Genomic DNA, 12,757 nt, shown 5'->3' with positions numbered 1-12,757 from the left:
ACTTGATTTAGGCGGACCCTACCAAAACAACAGCCGCCCTATGTGGCAGAGGGATTCGATCCTGGGCCTTCAGCTTGGCAGAGGACCCGATTACTACCACATGGGCGTAACACATACGTAGTGAACCCCCTCTCCTTGCTTGTCTCGGTCAAATTTCTCCCCTCTCCAAATTTAGCAAAACCCTCCAACTGCCCCTTCTCCCTTAGCCTGGAACTCCAAGGATCATCCAGGCCTTCCCCACCAAATTTGGCCTCCACGTCTTTGCTTTCCATCCTTCAAATGTCCATCTTTCTCTCTCTTCCCAATCGATGTCCTCCACCACTCCTCCTCCACTTCTTCACCTTCTTCCATTTCTTTCTCTTTCCTCCCTAGACGGGGCCTCTTTTGATTCCTTCCTTTTGAACTTGGCGAAGTTACATGCTAAAATCGATGAGATGTGTAGAATTTGACGAAAAACTGGGATCTGGGTATTCCAGACTTTTAACTTTTGAGCCCAATCCTGTCTGGTTTTAGTCGAAAATTTTGGTTGGTTCGTTAGATTTTTGGTGTTTGTGATTTTGGTTGAGGAGGATTTTGAGTTGGGAGTTTCTGAAATGAGCTGCTTTCCTTGTTTTATGTCCAACGAGAAGAAGGCAGTGAAGAAGTCCGATGGTGGGAGTGGACGATTTTCCAGAGCTGTGTCGACGCAGTCTGGTTACTCTGGTATGCTTTCTTTATTGGTGGAATGTGATTTGATTTATGGGTGTTTTTGTTTATATTTTCTCCAAGTGGTATGTTGGTGTTTGTCTTTATATCATTTTCTTATTGATTCACGAAGAACGGCATTATGAACTCTGATGAACTGCATGATCAAATGTGACAAATTTGTCGACCCCAATTGCATTAATGTGTAGGATATTGTTTTTCATAAAGTATTCTAAATTGGGGTAATGCGGTTTTAATGTGGGTACTCGTTGCAATTGAATTGGTGATTAAACTGTTGAGTATGGAAAATAAGTCCTGGCAGCTTTGTGCTGCCTTGTGTACAATTAAGACCGTTGCAAAATCTTCTTCCATCTTTTGGTCTTTCTGTATAAATAGCTGCATCCTGCACGTTTTTTCTTTATGTGTTCTATTTGTTCCTGATATTACTTTTGGTTGCACTGAGTGCATCTTAATGCACTCAAGAAGCCATGAAGTTGTAGCATTTAGTACGTGACTTCTTAGGTGAATGATCTGAAACAGATTTATATTCGTTACAAAAAGACCATCACCAAGGTGAAATTATACTTGGTGACCATTGATAATTTGCACTTGCATATGTATTTCAAATAATAAAAGGAAAGCCCCAAAGGGGTTTGGCATAGTGGGATGGGGCCTAGGCCGCTGGGCAGGCTGTCTAGGTTCAAAATTTCAAATCCCATAGGCATCACCCCTTGCGCAAGCCGAAGCGTCACTCCCTGGGGGCAAAGCCAGTAGGTCTTTGATCCTTGGGGCGGTTTCTCTGTGTAAATAAAAAAAAAATAATAAAAGAAAAGGAAATGATCTCCAGTGGTGAGTTTGATCCCAATGCCATGGATGAGATAGCTTTCTCAATACCTTGATCGAAATGTTTCATTTGCATTTGATAAGCCTTGGTTAACAAACTTCTTGAGCCTCTGAAGAAATGATAATAATGAATGTCAACCTATGTTATATAGTGGCATTTAAGACCACTTGCACGCTAGTTAACAACTCGCTCATGCACTGATAATAAGATTTCGGTTGCAATCATATTGATGAGTATCAATTGGTTAAGAAAACAAATAACGTATTTGCTGGCTGTAGAAAGTTGCAAATGTATGTTATTATGTTTCCCATGTTCTGTAATGAGTTGAAAGTTGGTATAACATGGATCAAGCAAATCAGAAACTGATCCAATTGTTTCTCTAACAGTTAAGTCTGCAGTTATTCTCATGTTGGACTCTCTTCAAGTTGTAGGTTAAGTTACCTGTATCCATTTGGCAAAGACAATTTCTGAGTAAAAATCCAATACTCCCATCTTCTGATGTATCAAGCAACTTCTTAGCTTGATATTGTTAGAAAATTGTGTTCTATCATTCAATCACAAGAAGAAGCATGGAATAGAGAGAGAGACGCTGGTGGCTGCAGAAAACCCCAATTAGGATCTGCGGTATATGGCTTATCATTAAGTATAGGCTGGTACAAATATTAGGGTACGAAAATATACCCATTACACAACAAACTAAATTACAATGGACGATTAATGAACATGTGACTAAATAAACTCGAGTTGGGTCTAGATCCGAGATCCAAACCCAATCGTGAATGACGACTTCTTTTCAAATATCACTTGTTTGAAGTGGTGCTCTGCTTATCAGGAGATATGCCATATGACCTGACCCCCTAAACCTACTCTTATCCATGGTTCTCTATGTAAGCTTAGGGATTTTTGTTTTATCCTTTAGTAAAAGTTAAATGAGGGTCCATTAAAAATTGTAGGAACAACCTAAATACTCTTAACTTTTATTTAGGGTTGAAAACCCAAGTTTATACTTGTTTTGCCCTTATTTTGACATAAGATGTAAGTGAGCCGAATACTGGGTAAATTTTTTAAGGAAAAAAAAGGAAATTGAGGTAAGTCTCATGAATGGGAATAAGCCTCAAGGTGCAGGGCAAGTGGACTCTTGGTGGTGGGGGCATAATTTGTAAGGCTCACTAAAATGTGAACTTAGTTGTCAAAAGCGTCACCCTAGGCATAACCCCACTGCTTGGGCTTATGGATTTGGGCAACAGGGCCCTTTTTTCCCAACTACGCATTGCCTAGGCTGTCCCCACCTAGGCTGTGGGGACACATATGTCTTTTTTTTATTTTGTTGGGCTGAAAACGGATCGGATTGTAAAAGTATCTTCAACAAGATACTATAATCAATATACGATCTTCTTGAGAATAAATGTGTGAACATACACACATCAAGAACACTTGTGAATAAAAGCACGAAATCACAAATGTGCAAATGCACTCATAAGATTCATAAACAATAAAAGGTTGGGAAATAATCCCTAAAACCCTTTAACAAATACAAGAGGGAGTGCCCATATTTATAGGGCATTAGGAGACCTTGGAAGGGGCTCCACATAGTCGTTGGAGCCCCTCCAACGGTCACAAATGTGACCCTTGGAGAGTACAAAGTTTTATTTAAAAGAAAAAGAAAAAAAGAAAAGGAAAATACAAAACATATTCACGAAAAAGAATGTGTAAAATGCCTAAACTACCCCTAAGACTAAAGATAGAGAAATATATATATTATATATATATGAAAATACAAGTTTGATTTACATAATTTAACACCCCCTCTCAAACTTAGGGCAGGATGACCGATAGTTTGCCAAGAAGGAAGTTGAACCGCGGAGCGCACAAGGCTTTAGTAAAGAAATCTGCCAACTGATATTCAGACGTGACATAAGGAAGATCAATGACTCCTCGAAGATAAGCTTCACGAACATAGTGACAGTCCATTTTGATGTGTTTAGTCCGTTCATGAAAGGTGTGATTTTTCGCAATGTAGATTGCACTTTTGTTGTCGCAGCACAACTTAGTGGGCCCTTCTATTGTGATCCCCATATCTTCTAGCAGTTGATGAATCCAAACAATCTCCATGGTAGTAGTTGCCATAGCACAATATTCAGCTTCAGTTGAGGAGAGCGATACCTTTTGTTGCTTCTTGCATCTCCACGAAATAAGTGAGTCTCCTAAGAATACACAAAAACCAGTGGTGGAGTGACGGTTATTTGGGTCACCTCCCCAATCAGAGTCAGTATAAGCAATTAGTTTTAAATCGGAAGAAGAGGACAGAAAAACTCCCTTATTTAGAGTACCCTTTATGTATCTTACGACTCGCAAGATGGTACTCATGTGAACCGATGTAGGCGCATGTTAAAATTGACTTGCAGTATGGATTGCATGGGAAATATCTGGTCTGGTAATACTCAGATACATCAATGATCCTACAAGCTGTCTGTAGGGTGCAGGATCCGAAAGAGGAACCCCATCATCAATTTTCATTTTTGCCCCTACTACTGCAGGAGTTTCACAAAGCTTCTCATCTGTAATACCTGACCTGTCAATGATCTCAGAAACAAGCTTAGTTTGAGATAAAAAGTATCCTCTAAGAGAGTATGCTACTTCAATCCCCAAAAAATAAGTTAGAAAACCCAAATCAGACATTTCAAATTTATCTTTCAAGATAGATTTTATACTTTTAACCCCGTTAGAATCACTCCCAGTGATGAGCTTGTCATCAACATATAATAATAAAATCAGAATCCCTGCATTGGATTTTCTAACAAATAGAGCAGTGTCAGTAAAGCAAGAGAAAAATCCATTTTCGATCATTACAGAGTTAAACCTATCATACCAAGCCTTTGGGGCTTGTTTTAGACCGTAAAGTGTTTTTTGAAGACGAAACACTTTTCCCTTGGGAATCTCTATTCTAGGTGGAGCATCCATATAAACTTATTTGTTTAAATCGTCATTTAAAAAGGCATTTTTAACATCCATTTGATAAATGTTCCACTTGTTGATAGAAGCAACAGTTATAAGACATCGAACAGTGACCATACGAGTTACAAGAGCAAAGGTTTCTTCATAGTCAATACCATATTCTTGACTATATCCTTTTGCAACTAATCGAACTTTATACCTTTCAAGAGATCCATCACTTTTAGTCTTTACTTTAAAGACCCATCTGCACTCTATTGTTTTCTTGCCTTTAGGAAGATTTTGAAACTCCCAAGTTTTGGCTTTTCTCAGGGCTTCAAGTTCATTGGTCATTGCATTAATCCATTCAGGACACTTTTGTGCTTCTTCAAAATTTCTAGGTTCTATATAAGAGTGAATGGCACTAAGACAAACCCTGTATTTAGGTGAAAAAGAGTCATAGGAAATGAACCTAGAAGGAGGCTTTCTACTTCTTTCGGTTCTATGAGGGATCACTTCGCTCTGGAGAGCACTTGAACTAGCATTATCATATCTTTCAAGAGCACTTCTAAAGTTGTTTCGATCTCTATGAGTATAGGTGATAGGGTCTCTAGGTAATCCTTCATCAATATGTTGATGCGATGAAGAGGGCAAGGGGATGTTTTCCTCAAATTCATTTGAGTTACTTTGATCTGACTCATCATCACTAGTATCATCATCTTTATTCAATAAATCAAATATGAAAGAATAATCCATATTCTCATTATGAGATTCACAACGTTCGAATCCACTAAGATTTTCCAAAAAACTCACATTTCTGGAAACATACAGTTTATCACTTTTGACATCATAACAACGAAAACCCTTTTGGGTTTCAGAATAGCCAAGAAAGGCACAAGGAATGGCCTTAGGAGAAAGTTTGTCATTCTTATCAGTAAGAACAAAACATTTACACCCAAAGATCCTTAACCTGCTATAATCAGGTTCATTTTCGTATAATTTTTCAAAGAGAGATATTTTGTTTAAATTTTTCGATGGAAGTCTGTTAATGAGATAGACAGAGGTAAGGCTGCCTCAGCCCAGAGATTCTTTGGAATGTTTTGAGAAATGAGTAACGTCCTAGTTGTTTCAATGATGTGCCTATGCTTTCGTTCGGCTAACCCATTTTTTTGGGGGGTTTTCGGACAAGATTTTTGGTGACGAATTCCAAAATTTTCAAGATAACTTTTGAATTCATTTGAGAGGTATTATCCTCCAGAGTCGGACCTAAGGATTTTTAGGCATCTATTGAATTGATTTAAAATCATCATATGAAAACTTTTAAAAGTTGAAAAAACTTCATGTTTATGTTTAAGAAAATAAATCCAACAAAACCTAGTGTAGAAATCCACAAAAATCACATAGTATGAAAATCCTCCCTTTGATATTACAGGAGCCGGATCCCATACATCGGAATGGACAATTTCAAATGGTTTTGTCGTAAACATGGATCTTTGAGGAAAAGGCAAACATTTCATTTTCCCAAGAATACATTCATCACATAGAAAATTACTTTTACAAAGATGTTTAATAAACGGAAAATAGGAGATTTTAACAATATTGGGATGACCCAATCTCTTATGCCATACATGAATATCTTTGTTTTGAACAACATTACAAAATTGACTCTTGGGAACTTGAAGAAAATCAACGTAGTAGAGGTCTCCTCTTCTAGAGCCTTCCCCAATCAATCTCCCGGACTGACGATTCTGTATCCAACATTTATTAGAAGAGAATTTTATATCGCAACCATGGTCCGAGAGTTGGGAGACGGAAAGAAGATTTAAGTTAAGTTTTGGGATAAGACGAATTTTTGGAACAAAAAAATCTTGTTTTTCAAAATTGCTTATTCCTTTAATCTCAAGAGGTGTTCCATCCGCGGTTGAGACAAAGGATGAAAGAACATTTTTAGAAAAATTTGAAAGAGAACAAGTACTTGGGGTCATGTGAAAGGATGCCCCGGAATCTAAAAGCCAAGATGTCTTACCGGGGGAAGAAGATGACATAGCGGCTCCGGAAATGCTTCCCTTGAGAAGAGGTTGCAATGCCTCTATAATTTGTTGAAGGGAAAGAGACTCGCTTGATGATGAAGGTCGTTCTTCTGCTTGGGATGTCATAGCCGTTGCAATTAATTTCTTCCATTTAGGACACATAGGTTTGATATGTCCTGGTTTATTTACAAAAGTGACAATTCAATTTGCTATAGTCTATTTTGCCATATTTCCTCCTTGACCTTGGTTCTTGAAATAAGGAGGTCTATAGGTCTTCATGTTATTCCCCGGTCTTGACACGACATTAACCATTTTACCATCTTCTTGAGTAGAAGAGGTTACAAGAATACTAGGATTATTCTTCTTAATCCCCATACGGGTTTCTTCACCACTGAGCTTGGTGATAACGTCTTCAAGTGAAGGAGATGTGAAGGCGGATAGTAGAGAGGACCGAACTTGTTCAAATTCGGGTATAAGACCATTTAGAAAATTGAAGAACCGGTCTTCCTCAAGTTGTTTGTGCCTTAATTCGATTGCTTCTCCACTCCATTTTGGTTCAAGGATGACAAGCTCGTCCCAAATAGAGGATAATTCGGCAAATTCTCCCGAATGGTCATTTCATTTTGTTGGAGGGTCAAAGCCCTCTTTTGGAGAAAGTACTTGTGAGATAAGTCTCTTGAAGTGTACATTTTCTCAAGATACAACCAAGCTTCGGAAGCGTTTTTGAATTTGATGATATTGGCGTTTATCTTGGTCTCGACGGATGAAAAAATCCAAGATAAGATCTTGAAGTTCTTCATTTCCCAATCATCATGCTTTTTAGAATATTCTTCAAGAGTCTTTTGTCTTTGATCCCCTTCTTCAATGATGGTGATTTTGGGTTCTGGTATTGATCCATGAATGTAACCCCAAAGCCCCTTTCCTTTAATATGGGCTTCCATATTACCGGCCCAAACATGATAATTTGAACAATTAAGCTTAAACCCAAGAGAGAAATGAGTCTTTTTCGCTCATTAGAGAGGAAAGAAGACAAGAAATAATACGTACCTCAAGTATTTTTCGCGTCTTTCTTGATAAAAGAGGCTTTTAAAATATTGCTCAAAGAAGATGATCCACTTCAATCTCAAAAAGCTTGAAGGCACGCTTTTCGAGGTACTCAAACAGAGGAAAATCGCAATTCTTCTTCTTCAACGAGGCTTTGATACCATGTAAAGGTATCTTCAACAAGATACTATAATCAATATACGATCTTCTTGAGAATAAATGTGTGAACATACGCACATCAAGAACACTTGTGCATAAAAGCACGAAATCACAAATGTGCAAATGCACTCATAAGATTCATAAACAATAAAAGGTTGGACAATAATCCCTAAAACCCTTTAACAAATACAAGAGGGAGTGCCCATATTTATAGGGCATTAGGAGACCTTGGAAGGGGCTCCACATAGTCGTTGGAGGGGTCCAATTGTGACCGTTGGAGGGGCTCCAACGACTAGTGTGTTGGGCCCCTCCCAAGGTGAGTACAAGGTTTTGTTTAAAAGAAAAAAGAAATAAGAAAAAGAAAAAAAGAAAAGAAAAATACAAAACATATTCACAAAAAAGAATATGTGTAAAATGCCTAAACTACCCCTAAGACTAAAGATAGAGAAATATATATTTTATATATATAATAGGTAGATACATATACATGTATATAATATATGTATATGTATTACCTTATATATATATATAATATATATATATATATATATATATATATATATATATACGAAAATACAAGTTTGATTTACATAATTTAACACGGATATGGTCGGATATTCGATCTAGATTTGAATCCATGTTTTTATTTCAAATTCAGATTCAGATCTGGCCCAAGTCTGACCTGTTTTCACCCCTATTAGGGCAAATCTCTCTCTCTCTCTCTCTCTCTCTCTCGTGCGCGCGCGCCCGCCCGCTCGCACGTGTGGGTCATGGCCGCGATAAGAAGAAGAAGAACCTTTCCCCCTTTTCTCTCTCTTTCTCTCGGATCATGGTTGCGAGAAGAAGATGAAGACTTTTTTTCCTTTTTTTTTTCTCTTCTTCATTTCTTCTTCTTCCTCTTTTTTTCCTATTATTTTTGCTTCACTTTTTTTTTTGTTTTTTTTTCTCCTCTTCTTTTTCTTCCTCAATTGACCTCACACCCTCTACCCTCTTCTTTTTCATCTTCTTTCATTTTCTTCTTTTTCCTTTTCTTCTTCCCTTTTTTTTTTTTTTCTTGCTGTTTTTTTCTTCCTCCTCTTGCCTCACACCCTCCAACCTCTTCTTGCCTTCATTTCTTCCCTTTCCTTTTTTTCCTTTTTCTTCTCCTTTTCTTTTTCTTCCTCCTCTCACCCCTCCACTCGGTTATATATATATATATAATATATATATATATATTGTGTTTTCACATATATAATACATAATCTGTTTCTCAGTTATATAATCAGTGTTTATATATATATATCTATATATTCAAATTGTTTTTGTTTATGTTCAATGTTATGCAATTATATTATGCTGAAGTACACACTTATACTTCATTCATAATCACAATCATATGTTTGTTACTTAAATTTAGCAATTTATTGTGATATTTCTACTTTTTTCAAAAAAAAATTCTTTTGGTCCCGCATAAGCCCCAACTAGGTCTTTTAGTGTCTTTCGCCTAGGCTCCACCTACCACTTTTAACAACTAAGAATGTGAGGCTTCTGACTTGCATCGGGGCAAATGCTTTAAAGTGTTGGTCCCAATCCATGAATGAAGTTGCTATCCCACTTACAATGCAATAGTCATCTAGTGAGGACGTATGTATATACACACACACATAGGACTTAACAGGTTGGACTGTTCTCATTTATTAAGAGGCATTTAGTAATATTTTCCCTGAAAAACATTAAGAAAATAAGTGAGAACTGTTGGAGAGGAGAATGTGGCTAAAAAGATATAAGAAATGAGAGGTGAAGATAGATAAAATTATAAAGGAAAATATTTTTCTTTTTGAAGACTGCAATGTCAAATGAGGACTCACATTCCTACCATAAGTTGTTGATTTGAACATAGAAAATATAAAAAAGGAAAAAAATGTTGAAACTCTTTAGTGTTGTTTTAGATCTGAGTATCTTTCCAGTGCTTTAAGCCTAGAGCTTTCAGCGAATGGTGGGTTTTATGTTTTCTGCAGTTTTTTGTCATCTACATGGGATTGATTTTATTTATTTATTTCAGCTAACAAGTAAACTATCTCAATATTCTTTGTTTCAGAGAAACCCAAACAAAAGGTTTGTGCTGAAATCAAGGATGCAGATGAGAAAGTTGGTAATGGAAATATTGCAGCAGAGACATTCACTTTTCGTGAATTGGCTTCTGCAACCAAGAATTTTCGACAAGAGTGTCTAATAGGTGAAGGGGGTTTTGGAAGAGTTTATAAGGGACAGCTTGAGGGTACTGGCCAGGTAATTAGCTTTCTGCAACTCTTCTGTTTTCTCTTTTATGTATTATAGTTGATTTTTTTGTGTATTGTGTACTGATTTCACTTTGCTTGATCAGGTTGTGGCTGTCAAACAGCTGGACAGGAATGGACTACAAGGAAATAAAGAGTTTCTTGTTGAGGTATTGATGCTTAGTCTCCTTGACCACCCAAATCTGGTCAACCTGATTGGATACTGTGCAGATGGTGATCAAAGGCTTTTGGTGTACGAGTTTATGCCAATGGGATCACTAGAGGATCATCTACTTGGTATGGTTTTTTTGTTTCATAGAGATGTTTGTGGACAAGCTGAAAATGCCTTCTATTTTCGATTTTATTGTAAGTTCATCTTAGCAATGATTCATGAGTTGAATGTAAGACTTGCCGAGCCCTCAAGATGTGTCAAATGCCAGCTCTTCTTGTGGTTTCACCTCCAAACTTGGTAATAATCTGCTGCTCTTCAGTGATGTGAGCCTACATGGACAAGCTTACATGCATAGCCAGAAACTTGGTACTATTGGAGTCATTTTCTTCCTTTGAAGTCCCTAGGAGGATTATTATGTAAATTGCCAATTTTTCATTCTAAAAAGACTGGTGTGACAGTATATCATTTCTTGTGATATGAAATGTTTTAAAAAGTAATATGTATTCTGGCAGTATCTAATATGTAGCAACTGCATTTTGTCCTTGCAGATTTGCCACCTGATCAAAAGTCTTTGGACTGGTTTACTAGAATGAAAATAGCTTTTGGAGCTGCTAAAGGATTGGAATATTTGCATGACAAAGCCAACCCGCCTGTTATCTATCGGGATTTGAAATCCTCTAATATTTTGCTGGACAAACAGTTCAACCCAAAACTTTCCGACTTTGGACTTGCTAAACTTGGTCCTATTGGGGATAAGACACACGTGTCTTCACGAGTAATGGGAACTTATGGGTACTGTGCACCAGAGTATGCTAGAACTGGTCAGCTAACTGTTAAATCTGATGTTTATAGTTTTGGGGTTGTTCTGTTGGAGATCATTACAGGGAAAAGGGCCATTGACACTTCTAGTTATGGAGATGAGCAGAATTTGGTGACTTGGGTATGACACTGAATAAACAATCTTTTAGCAGATTTTGGTACCAATATAGAGCATATGTGTGTGCACGTGTGCCATGCACTTATTTTTTGTCTTTTCATAAAATATTTATAAAAAAAAAGCAACGAGAAAGATACCTATCCACCTCTAATTCTCTCTTTCTTTTTTTCCTTTGGTTTTTCTTTCTTGTTTTCTCGTGGCTAATAGCCATAATTTCCAACTTGATGCATTCATGCAACAATTCTCAAAATGTATTCTTAATTTTAATGTGGGCATTATGTGAAATTTGTTGTTGCTTCTATTGTATATTGGTGGGTGCCCTGGTATACCTGGTGTGAGATTCTACAGTCTTTTGCATTTAACCAGAATAACCTTGCTGATTGTGGAATTTTATTTTTTCAGACACTTTGAGCTCTCTGAAAATGAATCTCGTCATGAAATTTTTACTTGTTTTGGTGCCATTTGATATTCTTTCAAAGATTTTACCCTTTCTATCAATGGTGTTGTGGTTTTTATTATTTGCATATCCAGGATAATCAATGGATGTCATTACTTTTGCTTTATGTGGTTTGCATTATTTACTTATCTAGGATTATTCAATGGATGCCATAGTTTTTACTTGGAAGTTGGAGCTTCAAGGTCCATTCATCGTTTTTCCACTTGTACTGGACAGGCACAACCAATTTTCCGGGATCAAATGAGATTCCACGAATTGGCTGATCCGATACTACGTGGGAATTTTCCAGCAAGAGCTTTAAACCAAGCAGTTGCAGTCGCCGCCATGTGCCTCCAGGAGGAAGCTTTGACTCGGCCTTTGATTGCTGATGTGGTCACTGCCCTTAGTTTTCTTTCAATGCCCACTGATGAATTAGGTCTAGGTGGTAGAGTTGCTTCACCTTCTCCATCACCTCCTCAAGAAACACAGAGAGATGATGAAGGAAGCGCTAGGGCACGACAACAAGCGATTGCCGAGGCTATGGAATGGGGTTCAATTTCACGAGAAAACAGGAGGAGATCAAATGCTGGCAGTGAGTGATTGTAAAATCATTAAGCTTGTAGTGGATTACTATTCGTTTGGCTCTCCACCTTGAGTCTTATTGGTGGTTAGCGTTCAAATTTCAGAGATTGAGGGAGTTTAGGCATATTGGATGCATGATTTTAGAGGATTGCGTTTTGTACCCATTTTCATGTTTGTGGCTTTGTATGTCTTCTTGGCCTTTCGTTTGTTGTCGTCTTCATGTTCATATAAACCATACACCCATTTGAAATGAATTTCTCTTCTTGCCTTCTCTTGTTTTTTTTTCTAATTTCTTGTTGGAACTCTTAATCATTACTGTTTTTCTTGTTAAATGTTTATGTTTCATAATCCACAGTTAAAATAACCACATAAAAGGAAGATAAAAAAATTTTTCTAGCTTGTTTGCCATGGAATGGTTGAAGAAATTAGACAGCTTCCACTTGTTTTCAACCTTTGTAACAAATGTTGGTGAGCTTTTGAAAATATCATGATAAAAGCTTTCTTCAACAATTTATGTAATTTATATTTTCTTTTTATTTATATGATTTCTATTTTTTATATTTTATGTTTGTAATATTTTTCTCAGGATTTCCTCAAGACAGACCATCTTTTTCAGTATATCGCAAGATTGTACCAAAAACGAGATTTGTGACATTGCTTTCAACATCCTTTGTTCTTTCTTT

General features: G+C 37.0%; 1 protein-coding gene across 1 annotated transcript; it reads left to right on the top strand.

Moving 5' to 3' along the window:
* Positions 1 to 242: 242 nt before the first annotated feature.
* On the top strand, positions 243 to 12,345 carry LOC149817372 (putative serine/threonine-protein kinase PBL26). The gene is made up of 5 exons (XM_089987219.1): positions 243 to 702; positions 9,770 to 9,960; positions 10,055 to 10,244; positions 10,668 to 11,059; positions 11,730 to 12,345. The coding sequence occupies exons 1-5, from the start codon at positions 594 to 596 to the stop codon at positions 12,090 to 12,092; spliced, it is 1,245 nt and encodes a 414-aa protein (XP_089843345.1). The 5' UTR covers positions 243 to 593; the 3' UTR covers positions 12,093 to 12,345.
* The last annotated feature ends 412 nt before the right edge of the window (positions 12,346 to 12,757 follow it).

This window comes from Nuphar pumila, chromosome 14 (assembly GCF_984573655.1).
Source record: "Nuphar pumila chromosome 14, dmNupPumi1.hap1.1, whole genome shotgun sequence".
Classification (NCBI taxonomy): Eukaryota; Viridiplantae; Streptophyta; class Magnoliopsida; order Nymphaeales; family Nymphaeaceae; genus Nuphar; species Nuphar pumila.
Note: the sequence above shows the minus strand (reverse complement) of the source record. Positions and strands in the feature narration are given on the sequence as shown.